Source organism: Oncorhynchus mykiss, chromosome 12 (assembly GCF_013265735.2).
Source record: "Oncorhynchus mykiss isolate Arlee chromosome 12, USDA_OmykA_1.1, whole genome shotgun sequence".
NCBI classification, from domain to species: Eukaryota; Metazoa; Chordata; class Actinopteri; order Salmoniformes; family Salmonidae; genus Oncorhynchus; species Oncorhynchus mykiss.
Window position 1 is genome coordinate 1,663,898 of NC_048576.1, and position 26,237 is coordinate 1,690,134.

General features: G+C 40.7%; 1 protein-coding gene across 3 annotated transcripts in view; it reads right to left on the bottom strand.

Moving 5' to 3' along the window:
* The window catches only part of LOC110536895 (one cut domain family member 2-like), a 43,782-nt gene extending 20,367 nt beyond the window's left edge, over positions 1 to 23,415 (bottom strand). The window contains exons 1-2 of one of the 3 annotated variants that reach the window (XM_021622571.2): positions 22,108 to 23,415; positions 13,931 to 15,941 (exon numbers count right to left, since the gene is read on the bottom strand). In XM_021622571.2, the coding sequence (XP_021478246.1) occupies positions 15,823 to 15,941; positions 22,108 to 23,230 (1,242 nt within the window). In that variant the 5' untranslated portion in view covers positions 23,231 to 23,415 and the 3' untranslated portion in view covers positions 13,931 to 15,822. Of the gene's footprint in view, positions 1 to 13,930; positions 15,942 to 22,097 lie in introns of those variants that run through there. The other 2 variants (XM_021622572.2, XM_036936727.1) reach the window with 2 other exon arrangements.
* Between the last annotated feature and the right edge of the window lie 2,822 nt (positions 23,416 to 26,237).

Consider the following 26,237-nt stretch of genomic DNA (forward strand, 5'->3'; position numbering starts at 1 on the left):
CTAACAGCTGTATTCGAGCTCCATTTTGTTTAGGGTAGGCTAGCCCATCTCCGCTATAAGGTCAAATAAATGTAAACCTACTAATATAGAAACTGAGATCTAACAGCTGTATTCGAGCTCCATTTTGTTTAGGGTAGGCTAGCCCATCTCCGCTATAAGGTCAAATAAATGTAAACTTACTAAAATATATATATATATATATTTTTTAAACAGAACATTTCCAGACTACATTATTAATTGCACATCCGGGTATATAGAAACTGAGATCTAACAGCTGTATTCGAGCTCCATTTTGTTTAGGGTAGGCTAGCCCATCTCAGCTATAAGGTCAAATAAATGTAAACCTACTAATATAGAAACTGAGATCTAACAGCTGTATTCGAGCTCCATTTTGTTTAGGGTAGGCTAGCCCATCTCCGCTATAAGGTCAAATAAATGTAAACCTACTAATATAGAAACTGAGATCTAACAGCTGTATTCGAGCTCCATTTTGTTTAGGGTAGGCTAGCCCATCTCCGCTATAAGGTCAAATAAATGTAAACCTACTAATATAGAAACTGAGATCTAACAGCTGTATTCGAGCTCCATTTTGTTTAGGGTAGGCTAGCCCATCTCCGCTATAAGGTCAAATAAATGTAAACCTACTAATATAGAAACTGAGATCTAACAGCTGTATTCGAGCTCCATTTTGTTTAGGGTAGGCTAGCCCATCTCCGCTATAAGGTCAAATAAATGTAAACCTACTAATATAGAAACTGAGATCTAACAGCTGTATTCGAGCTCCATTTTGTTTAGGGTAGGCTAGCCCATCTCCGCTATAAGGTCAAATAAATGTAAACCTACTAATATAGAAACTGAGATCTAACAGCTGTATTCGAGCTCCATTTTGTTTAGGGTAGGCTAGCCCATCTCCGCTATAAGGTCAAATAAATGTAAACCTACTAATATAGAAACTGAGATCTAACAGCTGTATTCGAGCTCCATTTTGTTTAGGGTAGGCTAGCCCATCTCCGCTATAAGGTCAAATAAATGTAAACCTACTAATATAGAAACTGAGATCTAACAGCTGTATTCGAGCTCCATTTTGTTTAGGGTAGGCTAGCCCATCTCCGCTATAAGGTCAAATAAATGTAAACCTACTAATATAGAAACTGAGATCTAACAGCTGTATTCGAGCTCCATTTTGTTTAGGGTAGGCTAGCCCATCTCCGCTATAAGGTCAAATAAATGTAAACCTACTAATATAGAAACTGAGATCTAACAGCTGTATTCGAGCTCCATTTTGTTTAGGGTAGGCTAGCCCATCTCCGCTATAAGGTCAAATAAATGTAAACCTACTAATATAGAAACTGAGATCTAAGTAGTGCATAAAAACAATGAAGATTGTTGCAGTGGTCTAGTCGAGCTCCATTTTGTTTTGGTGCAGAATTGCAGTTTAGTTTCTAAATTCATTGATAAAGGGCTACAACATGAAATAGGCCGACTATGAAGCTTCAAACATTTCAGTCCCTTTTCACAAAGGCTATTCACCCTGTGGCTGCAACATGCCGACATTATAATGTAGCTATAGACTAACAAAAGAAACGGGACACTATTGGTGGTTGCTAAAAATCAATTGGTGACTAATCTAAGTATCTCATCGAACAAATCCCAATTCAAATTTCATGACCGTAAATTTTTACATACAGTAAATTATGTTACTAAAATACTATTGCCTAGGTTTATGTCAGATTACTGATAAAACAACATCAAAAAGGCTTCCTGGTAACCACAAAACAAAAAGGCTTCCTGGTAACCACAAAACAAAAAGGCTTCCTGGTAACCATGTTACAAAAAGGCTTCCTGGTAACCATGTTACAAAAAGGCTTCCTGGTAACCATGTTACAAAAAGGCTTCCTGGTAACCATGTTACAAAAAGGCTTCCTGATAACCATGTTACAAAAAGGCTTCCTGATAACCATGTTACAAAAAGGCTTCCTGATAACCATGTTACAAAAAGGCTTCCTGATAACCATGTTACAAAAAGGCTTCCTGATAACCATGTTACAAAAAGGCTTCCTGATAACCATGTTACAAAAAGGCTTCCTGATAACCATAAATCAAAAAGGCTTCCTGATAACCATGTTACAAAAAGGCTTCCTGATAACCATGTTACAAAAAGGCTTCCTGGTAACCATGTTACAAAAAGGCTTCCTGATAACCATGTTACAAAAATGCTTCCTGATAACCATGTTACAAAAAGGCTTCCTGGTAACCATGTTACAAAAAGGCTTCCTGATAACCATGTTACAAAAAGGCTTCCTGGTAACCATGTTACAAAAAGGTTTCCTGGTAACCATGTTACAAAAAGGCTTCCTGGTAACCATGTTACAAAAAGGCTTCCTGGTAACCGTAAAACAAAAAGGCTTCCTGGTAACCATGTTACAAAAAGGCTTCCTGATAACCATGTCACAAAAAGGCTTCCTGGTAACCATGTTACAAAAAGGCTTCCTGATAACCATGTTACAAAAAGGCTTCCTGGTAACCATGTTACAAAAAGGCTTTCTGGTAACCATAAATCAAAAAGGCTTCCTGATAACCATGTTACAAAAAGGCTTCCTGGTAACCGTAAAACAAAAAGGCTTCCTGATAACCATGTTACAAAAAGGCTTCCTGATAACCATGTTACAAAAAGGCTTCCTGGTAACCATGTTACAAAAAGGCTTCCTGATAACCATGTTACAAAAAGGCTTCCTGGTAACCATGTTACAAAAAGGTTTCCTGATAACCATAAATCAAAAAGGCTTCCTGATAACCATGTTACAAAAAGGCTTCCTGGTAACCATGTTACAAAAAGGCTTCCTGGTAACCATGTTACAAAAAGGCTTCCTGATAACCATGTTACAAAAAGGCTTCCTGATAACCATGTTACAAAAAGGCTTCCTGATAACCATGTTACAAAAAGGCTTCCTGGTAACCGTAAAACAAAAAGGCTTCCTGATAACCATGTTACAAAAAGGCTTCCTGATAACCATGTTACAAAAAGGCTTCCTGGTAACCATGTTACAAAAAGGCTTCCTGGTAACCATGTTACAAAAAGGCTTCCTGGTAACCATGTTACAAAAAGGTTTCCTGCTAACCATGTTACAAAAAGGCTTCCTGGTAACCATGTTACAAAAAGGCTTCCTGGTAACCTTAAAACAAAAAGGCTTCCTGGTAACCATGTTACAAAAAGGCTTCCTGATAACCATGTTACAAAAAGGCTTCCTGGTAACCATGTTACAAAAAGGCTTCCTGATAACCATGTTACAAAAAGGCTTCCTGGTAACCGTAAAACAAAAAGGCTTCCTGATAACCATGTTACAAAAAGGCTTCCTGGTAACCATGTTACAAAAAGGCTTCCTGGTAACCATGTTACAAAAAGGCTTCCTGGTAACCGTAAAACAAAAAGGCTTCCTGATAACCATGTTACAAAAAGGCTTCCTGGTAACCATGTTACAAAAAGGCTTCCTGGTAACCATGTTACAAAAAGGCTTCCTGGTAACCGTAAAACAAAAAGGCTTCCTGGTAACCATGTTACAAAAAGGCTTCCTGGTAACCATGTTACAAAAAGGCTTCCTGGTAACCATGTTACAAAAAGGTTTCCTGGTAACCATGTTACAAAAAGGCTTCCTGGTAACCATGTTACAAAAAGGCTTCCTGGTAACCGTAAAACAAAAAGGCTTCCTGGTAACCATGTTACAAAAAGGCTTCCTGATAACCATGTTACAAAAAGGCTTCCTGGTAACCATGTTACAAAAAGGCTTCCTGGTAACCGTAAAACAAAAAGGCTTCCTGGTAACCATGTTACAAAAAGGCTTCCTGGTAACTATGTTACAAAAAGGCTTCCTGGTAACCATGTTACAAAAAGGCTTCCTGGTAACCATGTTACAAAAAGCACATTAATTAAGGCCAACACCTTCATGTGATGATGAAATGATCTATTATGTATATTAGTATTATATCTATTATGTATATTAGTATTATATCTATTATACCTCATCATGTTCTATCATGCTTAGGCTACAGTCGCCGAAAACCACCAAAGCAATTGCTAACCCAGGATGCATAAAAACGTCAAGTTTCAATCTCCTCCGTCAATGAAAGTCTATGCTCCAGTGATTCAATCGAGGTTCGTTCCACATAGGATACAGTAGGATCAAAAACACAACTGTATTTTTCAGAGAATGATTTACCGTTTCCAAAGGAGAGGAAAAGGGGAAGTTAGTGTTGTTGTTGTTTTTTTTAAAATAAGGGTAGGTTCCATCCTCTCAAATAAAACGGAAGGATCTCAATCCTGATCTCTCTTTTGACGAACATATCAAGAATATTTCAATGACAGCTTTTTTTTCCATCTACGTAACATTGCAAAATATCTGAAACTTTCTGTCCAAAAATGATGCAGAAAAGTTAATCCATGCTTTTGTCACTTCTAGGTTAGACTACTGCAATGCTCTACTTTCCGGCTACCCGGATAAAGCACTAAATAAACTTCAGTTAGTGCTAAATACGGCTGCTAGAATCCTGACTAGAACCCAAAAATGTGATCATATTTCTCCAATGCCTCTCTACACTGGCTTCCTGTTAAGGCTAGGGCTGATTTCAAGGTTTTACTGCTAACCTACAAAGCATTACATGGGCTTGCTCCTATCTATCTCTCTGATTTGGTCCTGCCGTACATACCTACACGTACGCTACAGTCACAAGACGCAGGCCTCCTTACTGTCCCTAGATTTCTATGCAAACCGCTGGAGGCAAGGCTTTCTTCTATAGAGCTCAATTTTTATGGAACGGTCTGCCTATCCATGTGAGAGACAAAGACTCGGTCTCGACCTTTAAGTCTTTATTGAAGACTCATCTCTTCAGTAGATCCTATGATTGAGTGTAGTCTAGCCCAAGGGTGTGAAGGTGAACGGAAAGGCACTGGAGCGACAAACCGCAGGTTCCCCTCTCTCCAGTTGAATTCTCTGCCTCTAACCCTATTATTACAGGGGCTGAGTCACTGGCTTACTGGTGCTCTTCCATGCCATCCCTAGGAGGGGTGCGTCACTTGAGTGGGTTGAGTCACTGACGTGATCTTCCTGTTGGAGTATTTTACCTGTCTTATCAGGTGTCCTGTGTGAATTTAAATATGCTCCCTCTAATTCTGTCTCTCTCCCCCTCCCCTGAGCCCTGGGACCATGCCTCAGGAGTACCTGGCCTGATGACTCCTTGCTGTCCCTGGTCGACTCTCTCTCTATTCCGCACCTGCTGTCTCTAACTCTGAATGATCTGCTATGAAAAGCCAACTGACATTTACTCCTGAGATGCTGACCTGTTGCACCCTCTACAACCATCTGACCCTGCTGGTCATCTATGAACGTTTGAACATCTTGGCCATGTTCTGTTGTAATCTCCACCCGGCACAGCCAGAAGACTGGCCACCCCACATAGCCTGGTTCCTCTTCAGGTTTCTTCCTAGGTTTTGGCCTTTTCTAGGGAGTTTTTCCTAGCCACCGTGCTTCTACACCTGCATTGCTTGCTGTTTTGGGGGTTTTAGGCTGGGTTTCTGTACAGCACATTGAGATATCAGCCGAGGTAAGAAGGGCCTATATAAAATACATTTGATTGACTGATGGATCAATGAGGTCGGCTTCCCTCACTCTTTCGTCAGAGGGATAAGTAGTTTATAATAGGATGTGGTATGTTTCTAACGGGACACTGCTAAAGAAGATCCTCGGTGAAGATGTTGTAACGCATCTAACCAGCGGAGAGCTTTCTGATTCGTCGCGTTTTGAGGTGCTTCTTGTAGCCTTTTTTGTTGTTGGAGTCAAACCGTGAATTCGTTGAATTATTTTCTACCAGTATCTCATATCGATTGTCACGAATATTACCGAAGGTGGCTCCCCTTCTTGTTCGGGTGGCGCTCGGCGGTCGTCGTCGCCGGTCTACTAGCTGCCACCGATCCTTTGTTCCGTGTTCGTTTGGTTTTGTCTAATTGGTTTCGCCTGTTCCTTGTTTGGTTGTTAGGGTGGGGTTATTTAAGTTCGTTTAGCACGCTTCTGTTTGTGTGGGCTTGTTCGTCCCTATTTGTGAGAGGTGTTAGTGTTTTGTTGGGTTTTCTCGCTGTCCTAGTATTTCACAATAGGGTACTATTTTGTTTTATAGTTACACCTGTGTTGGGTATACTATTTTGTTCCTGTGATTTTTTTTTGGACATTAAAGCGTGTTTTTTCCCGCATCCTTTGCTCTCTGCGCCTGACTCCACACCCATTCACTCATTGAGCGTTACATCGATGTTGCGCACCTGAGGCTAATGAGAATAGAATGATGAGTGTCATGTCTTGGGTTCTCTGACTGTTGGTTTCTGGTATTAATATCCAATTGGCCCAAGAGAGAACTATAGCAAAGGTAAATAAAGACTATTTCTATATGTGAAAATCCTCTACTATATATTACGCATATTTTTTCTGATTTTTCTATGACATATAAAGATCTACAGTTGAAGTCGGAAGTTTACATACACCTTAGCCAGATACATTTAAACTCAGTTTTAAACAATTCCTGACATTTAATCCTTGTAAAAATTCCCTGTCTTAGGTCATTTAGAATCACCATTTTATTTTAAGAATGTGAAATGTCAGAATAATAGTAGAGAGAATGATTTATTTCAGCTTTTATTTCTTTCATCACATTCCCAGTGGGTCAGAAGTTTACATACACTCACTTAGTATTTGATAGCATTGCCTTTAAATTGTTTAACTTGGGTCAAACGTTTTGGGTAGCCTTCCACAAGCTTGCCACAATAAGTTGGGTGAATATTGGCCCATCCCTCCTGACAGAGCTGGTATAACTGAGTCAGGTTTGTAGGCCTCCTTGCTCGCACACACTTTTTCAGTTCTGCCCACAAATGTTCTATAGGATTGAGGTCAGGGCTTTGTGATGGCCACTTCAATACATTGACTTTGTTGTCCTTAAGCCATTTTACCACAACTTTGGAAGTATGCTTGGGGTCATTGTTCATTTGGAAGACCCATTTGTGACCAAGCTTTAACTTCCTGACTGATGTCTTGAGATGTTGCTTCAATATATCCACATAATTTTCCAGCCTCATGATGCCATCTATTTTGTGAAGTGCACCAGTCCGTCCTGCAGCAAAGCACCCCCACAACATGATGCTGCCACCCCCGTGCTTCACGGTTGGGATGGTTTTCTATAGCTTGCAAGCCTCTCCCTTTTTCTTCCTAACATAATGATAGTCATTATGGCCAAACGGTTCTATTTTTGTTTCATCAGACCAGCGGACATTTCTCCAAAAAAAGTATGATCTTTGTCCTCATGTGCAGTTGCAAACCGTAGTCTGGCTTTTTTATGGCAGTTTTGGAGCAGTGGCTTCCTCCTTGCTGAATGGCCTTTCAGGTTATGTCGATATAGGACTCGTTTTCCTGTGGATATAGATACTTTTGTACCTGTTTCCTCCAGCATCTTCACAAGGTCCTTTGCTGTTGTTCTGGGATTGATTTGCACTTTTCGCACCACAGTATGTTCATCTCTAGGAGACAGAACGCGTCTCCTTCCTGAGTGGGATGACGGCTGCGTGGTCCCATGGTGTTTAAACTTGCGCACTATTGTTTGTACAGATGAACGTGGTACCTTCAGTCATTTGGAAATTGCTCCCAAGGACGAACCAGACTTATGGAGGTCTCCAATAATTTTATGAGGTCTTGGCTGATTTCTTTTGATTTTCCCATGATGTCAATCAAAGAGGCACAGAGTTTGAAGGTAGGCCTTGAAATACATCCACAGGTACAACTCCAATGGACTCAAATGATATCAATTAGACTATCAGAACTTCTAAAGTCATGACTTCCAAGCTGTTTACAACTTAGTGTATGTGTCACTCCCTGATCTGTTTCATCTGTGATTGTCTCCACCTCCTCCAGGTGTCCCTTATTTCCCCCAGTGTATTTATCCTTGTATTTCCTGTCTCTCTGTGCCAGTGTATTTATCCTTGTGTTTCCTGTCTCTCTGTGCCAGTGTATTTATCCATGTGTTTCCTGTCTCTCTGTGCCAGTGTTTTTATCCCTGTGTTTCCTGTCTCTCTGTGCCAGTGTATTTATCCTTGTGTTTCCTGTCTCTCTGTGCCAGTGTATTTATCCCTGTGTTTCCTGTCTCTCTGTGCCAGTGTATTTATCCTTGTGTTTCCTGTCTCTCTTTGCCAGTGTATTTATCCCTGTGTTTCCTGTCTCTCTGTGCCAGTGTATTTATCCCTGTGTTTCCTGTCTCTCTGTGCCAGTGTATTTATCCTTGTGTTTCCTGTCTCTCTGTGCCAGTGTATTTATCCTTGTGTTTCCTGTCTCTCTGTGCCAGTGTATTTATCCCTGTGTTTCCTGTCTCTCTGTGCCAGTGTATTTATCCCTGTGTTTCCTGTCTCTCTGTGCCAGTGTATTTATCCTTGTGTTTCCTGTCTCTCTGTGCCAGTGTATTTATCCCTGTGTTTCCTGTCTCTCTGTGCCAGTGTATTTATCCTTGTGTTTCCTGTCTCTCTGTGCCAGTGTATTTGTCCCTGTGTTTCCTGTCTCTCTGTGCCAGTGTATTTATCCTTGTGTTTCCTGTCTCTCTGTGCCAGTGTATTTATCCTTGTGTTTCCTGTCTCTCTGTGCCAGTGTATTTATCCCTGTGTTTCCTGTCTCTCTGTGCCAGTGTATTTATCCTTGTGTTTCCTGTCTCTCTGTGCCAGTGTATTTATCCCTGTGTTTCCTGTCTCTCTGTGCCAGTGTACAGTGCCTTGCGAAAGTATTCGGCCCCCTTGAACTTTGCGACCTTTTGCCACATTTCAGGCTTCAAACATAAAGATATAAAACTGTATTTTTTTGTGAAGAATCAACAACAAGTGGGACACAATCATGAAGTGGAACGACATTTATTGGATATTTCAAACTTTTTTAACAAATTTAAAAACTGAAAAATTGGGCGTGCAAAATTATTCAGCCCCTTTACTTTCAGTGCAGCAAACTGTCTCCAGAAGTTCAGTGAGGATCTCTGAATGAACCAATGTTGACCTAAATGACTAATGATGATAAATACAATCCACCTGTGTGTAATCAAGTCTCCGTATAAATGCACCTGCACTGTGATAGTCTCAGAGGTCCGTTAAAAGCGCAGAGAGCATCATGAAGAACAAGGAACACACCAGGCAGGTCCGAGATACTGTTGTGAAGAAGTTTAAAGCCGGATTTGGATACAAAAATATTTCCCAAGCTTTAAACATCCCAAGGAGCACTGTGCAAGCGATAATATTGAAATGGAAGGAGTATCAGACCACTGCAAATCTACCAAGACCTGGCCGTCTCTCTAAACTTTCAGCTCATACAAGGAGAAGACTGATCAGAGATGCAGCCAAGAGGCCCATGATCACTCTGGATGAACTGCAGAGATCTACAGCTGAGGTGGGAGACTCTGTCCATAGGACAACAATCAGTCGTATATTGCACAAATCTGGCCTTTATGGAAGAGTGGCAAGAAGAAAGCCATTTCTTAAAGATATCCATAAAAAGTGTTGTTTAAAGTTTGCCACAAGCCACCTGGGAGACACACCAAACATGTGGAAGAAGGTGCTCTGGTCAGATGAAACCAAAATTGAACTTTTTGGCAACAATGCAAAACGTTATGTTTGGCGTAAAAGCAACACAGCTCATCACCCTGAACCCACAATCCCCACTGTCAAACATGGTGGTGGCAGCATCATGGTTTGGGCCTGCTTTTCTTCAGCAGGGACAGGGAAGATGGTTAAAATTGATGGGAAGATGGATGGAGCCAAATACAGGACCATTCTGGAAGAACCTGATGGAGTCTGCAAAAGACCTGAGACTGGGACGGAGATTTGTCTTCCAACAAGACAATGATCCAAAACATAAAGCAAAATCTACAATGGAATGGTTCAAAAATAAACATATCCAGGTGTTAGAATGGCCAAGTCAAAGTCCAGACCTGAATCCAATCGAGAATCCGTGGAAAGAACTGAAAACTGCTGTTCACAAATGCTCTCCATCCAACCTCACTGAGCTCGAGCTGTTTTGCAAGGAGGAATGGGAAAAAATGTCAGTCTCTCGATGTGCAAAACTGATAGAGACATACCCCAAGCGACTTACAGCTGTAATCGCAGCAAAAGGTGGCGCTACAAAGTATTAACTTAAGGGGGCTGAATAATTTTGCACGCCCAATTTTTCAGTTTTTGATTTGTTAAAAAAGTTTGAAATATCCAATAAATGTCGTTCCACTTCATGATTGTGTCCCACTTGTTGTTGATTCTTCATAAAAAAATACAGTTTTATATCTTTATGTTTGAAGCCTGAAATGTGGCAAAAGGTCGCAAAGTTCAAGGGGGCCGAATACTTTCGCAAGGCACTGTATTTATCCTTGTGTTTCCTGTCTCTCTGTGCCAGTGTATTTATCCCTGTTTCCTGTCTCTCTGTGCCAGTGTATTTATCCCTGTGTTTCCTGTCTCTCTGTGCCAGTTCGTCGTGTATGTTTCCAAGTCAACCAGCGTTTTTCCTGTTCGCCTGCTTTTTGCATTCTCCTTTTTCTAGTCCTCCTGGTTTTGACCCTTGCCTGTTTCTGGACTTTGTACCTGCCTGCCTGACCATTCTGCCTGCCTTGACCACAAGCCTGTCTGCCACTCTGTACCCGCCTGCCTGACCATTCTGCCTGCCTTGACCAAGAGCCTGTCTGCCACTCTGTACCTGCCTGCCTTGACCAAGAGCCTGTCTGCCACTCTGTACCTCCTGGACTCTGATCTGGTTTTGACCTTTTTGCCTGTCCTCAACCATTCTCTTTCCTACCCCTTTGGATTAATAAACATTGTCAGATTCCAACCATCTGCCTCCTGTGTCTGCATTTGGGTCTCACCTTGTGCCTTGATAGTAGGTAACCTCCTGACCCACTGGAATTGTGATACAATGAGTTATAAGTGAAATAATCTGTCTGTAAACAATTGTTGGAAAAATTACTTGTGTCATGCAAAGTATATCAAATACGTAATTGGAAACAAATGGTAGTGATTTAGAGCCTGATATTACATACTGTAGTGTAAACCACATGTTTTAGAGCCTGACATTACATACTGTAGTGTAAACCACATGTTTTAGAGCCTGACATTACATACTGTAGTGTAAACCACATGTTTTAAACCCTGACATTACATACTGTAGTGTAAACCACATGTTTTAGAGTGTGTAATGACATACTGTAGTGTAAACCACATGTTTTAGAGCCTGACATTACATACTGTAGTGTAAACCACATGATTTAGAGCCTGACATTACATACTGTAGTGTAAACCACATGTTTTAGAGCCTGACATTACATACTGTAGTGTAAACCACATGTTTTAGAGCCTGACATTACATACTGTAGTGTAAACCACATGTTTTAGAGCCTGACATTACATACTGTAGTGTAAACCACATGTTTTAGAGCCTGACATTACATACTGTAGTGTAAACCACATGTTTTAGAGCCTGACATTACATACTGTAGTGTAAACCACATGTTTTAGAGCCTGACTTTACATACTGTAGTGTAAACCACATGTTTTAGAGCCTGACATTACATACTGTAGTGTAAACCACATGTTTTAGAGCCTGACATTACATACTGTAGTGTAAACCACATGATTTAGAGCCTGACATTACATACTGTAGTGTAAACCACATGTTTTAGAGCCTGACATTACATACTGTAGTGTAAACCACATGTTTTAAACCCTGACATTACATACTGTAGTGTAAACCACATGTTTTAATGCCTGACTTTACATACTGTAGTGTAAACCACATGTTTTAGAGCCTGACATTACATACTGTAGTGTAAACCACATGTTTTAGAGCCTGACATTACATACTGTAGTGTAAACCACATGATTTAGAGCCTGACATTACATACTGTAGTGTAAACCACATGTTTTAGAGCCTGACATTACATACTGTAGTGTAAACCACATGTTTTAAACCCTGACATTACATACTGTAGTGTAAACCACATGTTTTAATGCCTGACTTTACATAGTGTGTCAAGTCAAGTGAGACTCGGGATTTTAAGTGGTCAGAGGACACGCAGTGGCCATGTAAAAAAAAAAAAAAGGAGAACAGAAAGAGCACTTTGCTTTCCACATCAAATGGTTTCATTTTTACCCATCAGCATCAAGAGTGCCCTGGTCCGCAAAGTGATTACATACTATGATCATGTCGGTCTCACTGCCAAGCTACAAGAAAGAGAGGAAAAAACCTTTTCAGAATAACTCCCAAAACGAGCATCACGACCCAACATTGACCATTAAACCTATATAAACAGATCAATAAGAACATTCTATTGACACAGGTGCGTAATGGTTACTTCACAATAACATCCAGATAAGATTCAGACCCAATGGAAAGTCAGCTAAATTTGTCTGAGATCAACTGTATAAACTGGAGAAACACCTTATTCCCTATATAGTGCACTATTTTTGACCAAAGCCCATAAGCCCTATGGGCCCTGGTTAAATGTAGTGCATTAAATAGGGAATAGGGATTATCGTTTGATAGCTTATCAACTGGCAGCTTCATTAAATAATTACCCACAATTCACCATTCTCAATGTCAACAGTGAAGAGGCGACTCCGGGATGCTGGCTTCTAGGCAGAGTTGCAAAGAAAAAGCCATATCTCAGACTGGCCAATAAAAAGAAAAGATTAAGATGGGCAAAAGAACACAGACACTGGACAGAGGAATTCTTCCTAGTCGCCTCTTCACTGTTGACGTTGAGACTGGTGTTTTACAGGTACTATTTAATGAAGCTGCCAGTTGAGGACTTGTGAAGCATCTGTTTCTCAAACTAGACACTTTAATGTACTTTTCCTCTTGCTCAGTTGTGCTCCCACTCCTCTTTCTATTCTGGTTAGAGCCAGTTTGCGCTGTTCAGTGAAGGGAGTAGTAAACAGTGTTGTACGAGATCTTCAGTTTCTTGGCAATTTCTCACATGGAATAGCCTTCATTTCTCAGAACAAGAATAGACTGATGAGGTTCAGAAGAAAGTTTTTTTCTGGCCATTTTGAGCCTGTAATCAAACCCACAAATGCTGATGCTCCAGATACTCAACTAGTCTAAAGAAGGACAGTTGTATTGCTTATTTAATCAGGAGAACAGTTTTCAGCTGTGCTAACATAATTGCAAACAGGTTTTCTAATGATCAATTAGTATTTTAAAATGGTAAACTTGGATAAGCTGACACAAGGTGCCATTGGAACACAGGAGTGATGGTTGCTGATAATGGGCCTCTGTACGTCCATGTAGATATTTCATAAAAACATCTGACGTTTCCAGCTACAATAGTCATTTACAACATTAACAATGTCTACACTGTATTTCTGATCAATTTGATGATATTTTAATGTACAATCAATGTGCTTTTCTTTGAAAAACAAGGACATTTCTAAGTGACCCCAACTTTTGAATGGCAGTGTGTATATATATATATATATATATATATATATATATATATATATATATATATATATATATATATAAATATAAATCTTTGCCTGGAAATTCTCTCTACACATTCCGGGTGATGAAGATACAGTCAGTGGGTAAACATTGGATAATGCTGCTAGCTGCCCTTAGCTATCTAGCCTAGCTAGCTAGCGGATGTCCTTAATGTGCTGCAGCTCTTAGCTCTCTAGCCTAGCTAGCTAGCGGATGTCCTTAATGTGCTGCAGCTCTTAGCTCTCCGGCCTAGCTAGCTAGCGGATGTCCTTAATGTGCTGCTAGCTGCCCTTAGCTCTCCAGCCTAGCTAGCTAGCGGATGTCCTTATTGTGCTGCTACTCTTAGCTCTCCAGCCTAGCTAGCTAGCGGATGCAGACACTTCTGGCTAACAACAGACAGGCAGACAGACACTTCCTGCTAACAGACAGGCAGACAGACACTTCCTGCTAACAGACAGGCAGACAGACACGTCCTGCTAAGACAGGCAGACAGACACTTCCTGCTAACAGACAGGCAGACACTTCCTGCTACCAACAGACAAGCAGACACTTCCAGCTAACAAGACAGACACGTTCTGCTAACAACAGACAGAGATGTCATACTCTACATGTGCACTGTGAGTCTAAATGACATACTTTCATAGCATTCATCCCTCTCAGAGACTGCACAAAGGATAGATTGTGAGATTGTTTAAATGCATGCACGCACACACACGCACACTGACTGACACGCACACCGATTGACACAGACACAGACACAGAATTTCTCCTCTCTCTCTCTCTCGCTCTATCTCTCTCTCTCTCTCTCTAATCAGCAGGATAAAGGTGGGAGTCTGGCAGCCTATCTAGGAATCACAGTGTCCACATAGTGATGATGACATCACCGGCCAGCGTCCAAAGGTCTGTAACCAGACTTATTTATGAGCCCTGTGAAACAACCAATCACAGTTCATTTTCATCGACTTTTAGTGATGTCACTGTACTGATGAGGAAATAGTCTCAGAGGGATTTTGATCAAATAAAATAAAATCCTGCTCCTTCCTATAACCAAGTATGTAGCATTAGGGATGGACACACACAGACACACACACACGCACACACAACCTAGGGTACGCTCAGACCCAAACGAATCAACAAGCACTTTTAGTTATGTGCTTTTCTACGACAACTGGTGACTCTTATTAATACTCCTCACTACTGCAGATACATATAGCACGGTATCAACCACATAGTCGTCAACCTGTTCAGCGTCTTGGTTGCTTTAATCAACCACATAGTCTTCAACCTGTTCAGCATCTTGGTTGCTTTAATCAACCACATAGTCTTCAAACTGTTCAGCATCTTGGTTGCTTTAAGTAGAATATGGCCGACAAATTTATCCTAAAACAAAATGACTAATCCAGTAAGATTCCGAAAAAGTTAAATAGTTTGATTGCTACTAAAACATCACATATCCAAAAGCATGGTGTTGGTTCAGTGCTTTTGTCTAGAGACAGAGAGGGGCTGCATGTGACCCAGTAAGTGAGTCTCTGTTTGGTTTAAGAAGAGAGCAGGGTCAATAAACATTGCCCTTTACACATCCAGTGTGTTGACAGCATCAAGATGAAGAAACAAAAAGTGGTACAGAGATCAACAGAGAGTCACTGTTGGATGGCTTGGCCAGTCAGACCTGGCTAGCAGATCATCATCATCATCATCATCATCATCATCAGCAGCAGCACGCTTTAACTGGGGAGGAGAAATACTGCCATACTCGTTTTTCTGTTATCTAGACTGGAAAACAGACGTAAACACACTGTGATAGTGGGACACATGTTGCTCAGTAAAACAGATCCTTATACCGTAGTTTACAACATTGGCGAATTTATCTTGAATCTCAAAGCCAGGTGAACTCATCATCTCACTGGATAATGTAAGACTGTCATGCACACTTCAACCTACCTCCTGACAAAAGAAACCAAAATGCAAAAAATATATATATACTTTTCTAAACATCCTCTCATCATTTTAAACTGGTAAATGTCTGAGATAATAGTGTGTTTTCATCACAATGTTACTTACTATTAGCATAAGTAGGCCAACTTTAACTTTAAATGGCTTTAAACCACATATTAAAGACTATTATCCACAATTGGATTTCTCAAATCCAATATCACATTTAATCCAATACTGAATATACCCCAGTCTAATATTAATCCAATCTCAATCCATTAAGGCAAAAAAAGGATTTCCCTCTAAATACACATCTAACTAATTACACATTACACTAGGTATATTTCTATCTGTCGAACATTACTACATGTTATTTTTTTGTTTCGTTTTTTTTTGACATACCATAGTTTTGGGTCCCTGTGCACAATGTTGTCAGTGTCTGACAATGCATCCCATTTGACCCAATCATGGCGTGCTCTCTACTGGTACCTGTAAGGGACACAGGGAAAAGGCTTGGTGTGGTGATCTGTTTTTGTTTTTGTTATAGCCCGCTGTCTGTTTACCCACTACATTAATTTACATACTGCATTTCTCCTTCCCGTTTTTAAAATACCCATTATTAGGATACCACTTCAGTGTACGTCAGATAGAAACCACACGTTGTGCCTTTGGAAAGTATTCAGACCCTTTTTCTACATTTTGTTATGTTACAGCCTTATTCTAAAAATGGACTAAATTCACTTTTTTCCTCATCAATCAACACACAATACCCCATAACGACAGCACAATACCCCATAATGACAGCACAATACCCCATAATGACATCACAATACCCCATAACGACATCACAATACCCCATAACGACATCACAATACCCCATAACGACATCACAATACCCCATAATGACAGCACAATACCCCATAATGACATCACAATACCCCATAACGACATCACAATACCCCATAACGACATCACAATACCCCATAACGACATCACAATACCCCATAACGACATCACAATACCCCATAATGACATCACAATACCCCATAATGACATCACAATACCCCATAATGACATCACAATACCCCATAACGACATCACAATACCCCATAACGACATCACAATACCCCATAACGACATCACAATACCCCATAATGACAGCACAATACCCCATAATGACAGCACAATACCCCATAACGACATCACAATACCCCATAACGACATCACAATACCCCATAACGACATCACAATACCCCATAATGACAGCACAATACCCCATAATGACATCACAATACCCCATAACGACATCACAATACCCCATAACGACATCACAATACCCCATAGGGACATCACAATACCCCATAATGACATCACAATACCCTATAACGACAAAGCAAAAAACGTTTTTTTAGAAATGTTTGCAAAAATATGAAATATCACATTTACATAAGTATTCTCAGACCCTTTCAGTACTTTGTTGCAGCACCTTTGGCAGCGATTACAGCCTTGAGTCTTCTTGGGTTTGACGCTACAAGCTTGGCACACCTGTATTTGGGGAGTTTCTCCCATTCTTCTCTGCAGACCGTCTCAAGATCTGTCAGGTTGGATGGGGAGCGTCGCTGCACAGCTAGTTCAGGTCTTTCCAGAGATGTTCGATCGGGTTCAAGTCCAGGCTCTGGCTGGGCCACTCAAGGACATTCAGAGACCTGTCCCGAATCCACTCCTGGCTGTGTGCTTAGGGTTGTTGTCCTGTTGGAAGGTGAACCTTCATCCCAGTCTGAGTTCCTGAGCACTTTGGAGCAGGTTTTCATCAAGGATCTCTCTGTACTTTGCTCCGTTCATCTTTCCCTCCAGCCTGACTAGTCTCCAACATCTCCCGGGAATGATATTGCAACGCTTCACCATAGGGATGGTGCCAGATTTCCTCCAGATGTGATGCTTGGCACTCAGGCCAAAGAGTTCAATCTTGGTTTCATCAGACCAGAGAATCTTGTTTCTTATGGTCTGAGAGTCCTTTAGGTGCATTTTGGCAAACTCCAAATGGGCTGACATCTGCCTTTTAATGAGGAGTGGCTTCCGTCTGGCCACTCTATCATAAAGGCCTGATTAGTGAAGTGCTGCAGAGATGGTTGTCCTTCTGGAAGGTTCTCCCATCTTCACAGAGGCACTCTGGAGCTCTGTCAGAGTGACCATCTGGTTCTTGGTCACCTCCCTGACCAAGGCCCTTCTCCCCCGATTGGTCAGTTTGGCCAGGAGGCCAGTTCTAGGAACAGTCTTGGTGGTTCCAAACTTCTTCCATTAAGAATGATGGAGGCCACTGTGTTCTTGGGGACCTTCAATGCTGCAGACATTTTTTTGGTACCTTTCCCCTGATCTGTGACTCGACACAATTCTGTCTCAGAGTACGGACAATTCCTTTCAACCTCACGGCTTGGTTTTGCTCTGACATGCACTGTCAACTGTGGGACCGTATATAGACAGGTGTGTGCCTTTCCAAATCATGTCCAATCAATTGAATTTACCACAGGTGGGACACCAATCAAGTTGTAGAAACATCTGAAGGATGATCAATGGAAACAGGATGCACCTGAGATTAATTTCAAGTCTCATAGCAATGAATTTAAATACTTATGTAAATAAGGTATTTCTGTTTTTATTTTTAATACATTTGCCAAAATCTGTAAAAACCTGTTTTCGCTTTGTCATTATGGGGTATTGTGTTTAGATTGATGAATGAAAAAATATATATTATCAATTTTAGAATTAGGTTGTAGACTTTATACACTGTGTACTTCATTATTCAAAATAGATTTAAATATATATATATATATAAATCAATAAAGCACATGATCATGTTGACTTTTAATTTATCAATAATTTCTGGATGAGTGCTCTCCTACAAACATCAAGGCTAACTGACAGTTAAGCCAAAACTAGAATAGCACACACACTGCCACTCTCAATTAATTTATGCCTGAAAAACCAGGAAAATCACATATAAAACATAGAATTTTAGGCTGCAATGAATAATAATCTCAGACACGTTTCAGTTCAGTTTTTCTCAAACTAAAGTGTGAAATCAACAGACAGGTTCAGTCTTTGGTCTGAGGCTGTTGATGTGGGTGTTGTGAGAGAGAGAGAGGGCAGCAGAGATACTGTCGCTCCAGTGCTGGGAAGAAGGTAAAACCCCGCCTGCGTCATCAGCTTTACTGGAACAGCTACCGTATCGGGTTCAACAGATCAATGCGAACTGGGTCCACACGTTTATGTTATTGTTGCCGGCATTAATGCCCTTTTAATCTTGTGGAGATTATCGCCATCGATCCACATCCATACTGCCTAACAGATTTGTTTGGGAAAAAGTGACAACTGCACAACGGACAGAATGGCAGGAGCGACAATAAACAAAATGTCCTGTGTGTTTTCGTTAGTTATGTTTCCCGCTTCTTCTTTGTTTTTACTGTGCCCAAGTACATCACATGAACATAATTTTCCTACAACGTAATTTCATGTCAAATGTGACATAGAATATTTGCTTTTTCCAATGGCCTATTTTAGCTTGGGTCTAATTTCACAGTGACGCCAGAGGAATATTGTGCGAAATACATTCGGTCTATATGGTTTTAATTTCACAAAAGAGGTAGAGGTATTGGAGTGTATTTTTCTATGTAGAAATGATTATAGTGTTAAAGATATTTCTCCCTAAATCGCTATAATTTCGACGTCACAAACACCATAGTTAATTTAAAAAGATTTTCATAATTTTATTTTCGAAATAAAAGCAATATAGGCCTACGTTTTTTTTTCTTTCGATCGTCTATAGTTAAGGGTGCATTTATTATCCAATTGTTGTTTCTTATTTGTTTATAGGCCTATTCATTTGTTTATTTTGCATATAATTCCACTCATTCGTTAATTATGAATAGGCTTAATAACGTCTACCTGTTCAATCTCAACAGTCCAGAATTCTATCATAACGCTTGTCCTGTGTGATTTATTTATTTTTGTCAAGTTATTTCAGCTGGACTGTAAACCCGCATATCAATGACGTCGGCTCGGCTAGCTGTAACCGGGAATGTTGTCGGGTCCGTGGCAGGCACATGGAGATGTCAGCCAGGACCAGGACATGCCTGATTACATGCAGCAGTGTGAGTGCCGGTGGAATAAGTTTGAGTCAAGTGTCACGTTTGATTTGACTACAACTAATAAAGCTGTGACAAGGCCATTTTCCCCGCTGAAACCAGGCAGAGAAAGGGCACCCGTTCAATTATCTGCCTAGGAGCTGTTGTATCAAATAATTAGTAGGCTATAGGCCTATGACCAACAGCTACTGCAACTGTGGTTATTGCCTAAATACCTATTGACTATTCATTGACTATTAATAAACCTATATTAATGTAGGCCTACTTGACATAAACTGACTAATTGGAGAGAAAAACATTACGCATTTACAACCACATTTTTTTTTTACATAATCTTATGATTTATCATTTTCAATCCGTGATATTTATAGACGTAATTGTTCTATTACACCCGCTGAATCTGCACAACGAACAGCGAACAAAAGCCTCGCGCCCTGCTCCACGTTTTGCCTAACTGGTTAACCCACGACAAGGTGACGTTTTGTGCTCGAGCTGTGGGTCACGCCGAGATTTATATCAATAATTCATTGAGCCGCGCGCTCTGCAGCTTCTGTTCTTCTTTTCAATTCCCTGGCTGCTGCCTCGCACCGAGCCGATCACATAATACCTTCCCCCAAAAGCCCTGAGCTGCCTGGCCGCAGAGTTACCGCCTTCTGTAAACGAATGATGCTGCTGCGGGGAAGAAGGGAAGTCTGCAAAGCCTTTCCCCTATATCATTTAAAGCTAACCAATGGTATAGGCAATATTTGTTGATGTTGTCATGGTGTCCATTGTGTTTACAATCGCTCCATTAACTCCTGTGAATATTAAAACGGCCTTCAACGTTCGCTGCATGAAGTCATGGCATTTAACTGATCGCGGAAGGAAAATATGTGACAGATGACGACATGGAGCAACCTAATATCTTTCCATCCGTACATTATTAGTCATTGCATTATAGCCTCTTCAAAAATGTCCCTATTGTTGTTCTAATCACTACAATACGTATTGTATCTATAAATGACATCTGATGGTGTAGTTGTTTTGTTCGTACAGTTTTTTAGCAGGCTGCAATTTTGAATCGTATCCTTTTAGAAAATGCGCAGAATTTGAAATATTGATCCACTATTCGCAGCTGGTCTGATCTTCCTTTCCAAACCTCATCTCCATCAGGCAACATCCCCCCTCGATTTAGTCAAAACAGTCAACTTTCCACACTATACTTACGCACATAAATATGCAGCCTATACGTCTGTAATAGTTTACATTTAGGATAGTAAATATTGAGTTATTAATCTGTGAAAAATACTTTGCCATTACTAATAGGCAATATTTGTTTGCTTAAAATGACTAGTGTATTAATTGAATGTACAGTGTATTTAAACACTATTTTTTTTGTACGATTGTGAGAAGAGTGAACTAAAAGAAAAGAGGAAACCTCAGTAAATGCAATCCACAATCAATTCTGAAAGGGAACCGACTACAGAGAGGGTACATTTGTTCGCTTGGACGGAACAAAAGAAAGCCCGTCTCGTCGTTCCACGTGTTCTCGCTAGAGGGTGCACCAGCCTTACTATAAAGGCTACCTACCATGCATGTATTTACCCGCTTTTCAACGCATCCCAGGCTTTGATTGGAAAAAACCTCATCACAATCAACAGCGTTCTCTGTCAGTCTGTCTGTCTGTCTCTGTCCCCTTCTCTCTCCTCAATGACGGAACACGCACAGAACAAATCATAGCAATGTATTTGCACAATATTCCGTAAGCTGTATTAATAGCCTGCCTACTCCAGGTGTAAATATGTCTATTCAATAAAAATACAATTGTATATATATATATATATATATATGTGTGTGTGTGTATACATATATATGTGTATAAAGAATTGAAAGGCCTCCCCCATAAAAACAAACGGCAAAATTGTGTATAATTATTCTATTTTTCAGGGGATTTTCAAATTAGGTACTGGTGCTGTTTTTCAGTGCTGCACATTTTTTTTAAAATGTGTGTCCAATCTATCTGCTTATAATCATTTAATATCGACATTAAAATAAAGCCACACATGACATTTCATCAGAAGAACTTGCTCATCACTAAAAGAGAATCCCCCCCCCCCCCCCCCCCCCCCCACCCAAATGTAGGCCTATACGCTAGAATATCAGTAGCATAAATAGCCTATTATTACATGGATAAATAATATTAGAGAGAAATCATTTGACCTTGTCATTGATATCGAGAATTGATTTAATTTTGATTTGATTTTTTGGGATCATCGTTATTATGGATGACTAATAACAATACTACTACTTTAATTGGAAAAAAATGTAATTTATCTAGCCTACTCAGCAGTGAGAGGTATAGATAGATAGATAGATAGATAGATAGATAGATAGATAGATAGATAGATAGATAGATAGATACTGAACTGTATTTTAGTGCAGGGCTATAGCCTGACTACTAGCAGAGAGGCAGGCAGACAGACAACAAACATCAGCAGAGACGGGTCGGTTTTATTGAGGATACCTTGTCTTACCTGCAAGCCGTAGGGCTGACATCCTCTGAAACTCGGGTTCCTGCAGCCACTTCCACATCCTTCGAAAGGTCTCCCTTCCAGATTTAAGTTTACTCCAAGGTTTGGGGTTTCTTAAGAGGTCTGAAAGGGTGCCTTGCGAGCGACACAGCACCCTCTGAGCGAATATAGCCTGGGGGATGCTATACCGCTTCAGTTCAGCTGTGATCCTTTGCGCCACTTCTTTGGTATTGATCTCTTCAAGCTGCCCCGAGTTGTTACCTTGTTGTCCCGAGGAGGAGGGCGGTCTGTCCCGGTTGGAAGCCAACACAGGCCCGTGGGATTGAGAGTGGCCCGGGTGCCCGGTGTGGTGCATCCCGTTCAAATGCGGCATCATACCTGCCGTGGGGCCACCGAGGCCTCGTGAGAGGTGTTGATCACCCCTGGACAGCATGGCAGTGTGGGCATCGAAGTTGGAGCTTAGCATCTTGTCGTGCCCATGAGTGCCATAGTTATGGAGGTTTTGCTGTGTATTATGAAGAGAACCCAAACCATTGCCAAGAGGGCTGCTGGCCAGGGGGGATAAACTCTGACCCATCCCGGTCATGTCCTTATGATAGTGACTGTAGAGGTTGTTCATTGCTGGTAAACCCCTCTCGTCCCGCATCAGCGTGAAACTCCCGCTTACGTTCCCAGAGAGACGCTGGTGGTGATGGTGATGGTGATGGTGATGCGGATGGTGGAATTTGTCCGAAACGGTTGAAATGGGGGGTAACGGTTGAAGTGGAGTTAACGTGGTGTATGTGCCGTTCATACCCATCCCCGGTGGGGATGTATCACACGGCATGCTCATAGCGTGATGGAGCGGATGCGATAATTCTGGTCGGTACTCTCCGGCTCCGTCCAGAATCGTTGCCATGCTGGACACCATGGCGGACCGCGACGATGCAGCAGCCAGATCCTGATGTAACCGCAAAGAAGCCCCCGCGTTCCGGTTGTGATGGGGGCTGTGGCTGTTCATCAAGTCCTGGTCATGGCTCAGTCCGCCATGCAGATTGCCAATGCTGTCCATTGTCATCTCTGGGTTCATGGCGTAGGCATCCAGATCCTTGGCCAGGCATCGATAGGCGTTATAAGCAGTCTTCATTCAGCCCTCATTCAGTCCATTGATCTAGTTTATGTTTTGTGCCGGGATGGGTATTTCCTTCGTGTTGTTTTCCCTAAGGCCTCTCGTTTTGTTTTTTGTTGTTGTTTTTTTTACATTTAAAAACAATTCCGCTCTCTATCAGACGGGCCAGTGCTGAGTCTACCTAGATCCATGTCCGAGCCTCTCCTCCTCCTACGTATTATGTTTAGGCAAGAGGAGCTGTCCAGGATGGGCTTGCTGAACGAACAGCCTAACCCGCTGGCGGGGGAGGGGACTCACTGTTACGGACGGCTGATCTGACCACCCAGAGTCGCTACTTGGTTCAAACAAAGGCATTTCATTGGCTGCTTCTCCCATATTTTTTTTTTTTTTACGCGTAGAGCAAGTCAGATATAAAGGGTGGTAGAGATTTATACGCGTCTCTTGCATCTGGAGTCTGTCAGAAAGTATAAATGTCTTCTCAACTTCCTCTGCTGTAATAGTTTAACAAGACACACTTTTCAGTGAGAGACTTGATTGATAGCATGGGTTAAATAGGTATATGGTCAACATTGGGCCATACTTATTTGATTTTTTTTTTTTTTGCATAGGCCTACAAGAACATACTGGCTACCGACCAGTGGGTGCAGAATTAGATTAATCAATTATTAAATTATTCTGATATTCATGTAAGTCTGTGGCGCTTATATTTGTCAATTTTCATGTGTTTTTGGCATATCCCCAACGCCCCCTTAGAGTGAGGTCATAGCATGTCGTTATAAAAACCCAATTAGCGTTAAGTGCCTTGTCAGCTGGGGGATTCGAACTAGCAACCTTTCGGTTACTGGCTTAATACGCTAAATACTAGGCTACCGGTTGTCACCGGAGGTTGCTTTTTTATGGTGTTTCAAATTGTAACGTTACGTGCGCAGTAAAATGCATTTCTTTCAAGTTCGAAAACCAACCATGCATTAATCTATATCAATGTACTACTAAAAAAACACAAGGACAATTTAGGTTAGGCCTATATAAATCAACAAATACGTAATATTTGTAGAGCTATAGTCATCATCATGTCCACATTCCTCCTGTTTTGCCAATTTTACCAAATATATAGGTGAGCAAAACAACATAGCAAGTGCAAAGTTACGATTTTTACCATCATTTAACTAGGCAAGTCAGTTAACAAAATCTTATTTACAATGAAGGCCTAGGAACAGTGGGTTAACTGCTTTGCTCAGAGGCAGAACGACAGACGTGTTACCTTGTTATCTCAGGTATTCGATCTTGCAACTAGCCCAACGCTCTAACCACTAGGTTACCTGCTGCCCTCTTTAGCAAGAGTTACATGCTCAAACAAAGTGCAGATAGCCTTCAATCACTGAAAACTAGACCAAATGATATCTCTCTCTCTCTCTCTCTCTCTCTCTCTCTCTCTCTCTCTCTCTCTCTCTCTCTCTCTCTCCCTCTCTCTCCCTCCCTCTCTCTCCCTCTCTCTCTCTCTCTCTCTCTCTCTCTCTCTCTCTCTCTCTCTCTCTCTGAAGTAGATCTGAGTCAGAAATATAACAATTATAATCTTTTTCAGGATATATGAGTTGTGTTATTCAAATCTGAATTCATCCTGTATGATACATTATCTCTCTCCCACTTCCCATGTGCTCTCTTCTCGACCATACCCAGATTTCTCAAAATCCCTATTCTCCAGAATAACTTTACATCCACATTCTCCAGAATAACTTTACATCCCTATTCTCCAGAATAACTTTACATCCCTATTCTCCAGAATAACTTTACATCCCTATTCTCCAGAATAACTTTACATCCCTATTCTCCAGAATAACTTTACATCCCTATTCTCCAGAATAACTTTACATCCCTATTCTCCAGAATAACTTTACATCCCTATTCTCCAGAATAACTTTACATCCCTATTCTCCAGAATAACTTTACATCCCTATTCTCCAGAATAACTTTACATCCCTATTCTCCAGATTAACTTTACATCCCTATTCTCCAGAATAACTTTACATCCCTATTCTCCAGAATAACTTTACATCCCTATTCTCCAGAATAACTTTACATCCCTATTCTCCAGAATAACTTTACATCCCTATTCTCCAGAATAACTTTACATCCCTATTCTCCAGAATAACTTTACATCCCTATTCTCCAGAATAACTTTACATCCCTATTCTCCAGAATAACTTTACATACCTATTCTCCAGAATAACTTTACATCCCTATTCTCCAGAATAACTTTACATCCCTATTCTCCAGATTAACTTTACATCCCTATTCTCCAGAATAACTTTACATCCATATTCTCCAGAATAACTTTACATCCCTATTCTCCAGATTAACTTTACATCCCCTTTCTCCAGAATAACTTTACATCCCTATTCTCCAGATTAACTTTACATCCCTATTCTCCAGATTAACTTTACATCCCTATTCTCCAGATTACATTTACATCCATATTCTCCAGAATAACTTTACATCCATATTCTCCAGATTAACTTTACATCCCTATTCTCCAGAATAACTTTACATCCCTATTCTCCAGATTAACTTTACATCCCTATTCTCCAGAATAACTTTACATCCCTATTCTCCAGATTAACTTTACATCCATATTCTCCAGAATAACTTTACATCCCTATTCTCCAGATTAACTTTACATCCCTATTTTCCAGATTAACTTTACATCCCTATTCTCCAGATTACATTTACATCCATATTCTCCAGAATAACTTTACATCCATATTCTCCAGATTAACTTTACATCCCTATTCTCCAGAATAACTTTACATCCCTATTCTCCAGATTAACTTTACATCCCTATTCTCCAGAATAACTTTACATCCCTATTCTCCAGATTAACTTTACATCCATATTCTCCAGAATAACTTTACATCCCTATTCTCCAGAATAACTTTACATCCCTATTCTCCAGAATAACTTTACATCCCTATTCTCCAGATTAACTTTACATCCCTATTCTCCAGAATAACTTTACATCCCTATTCTC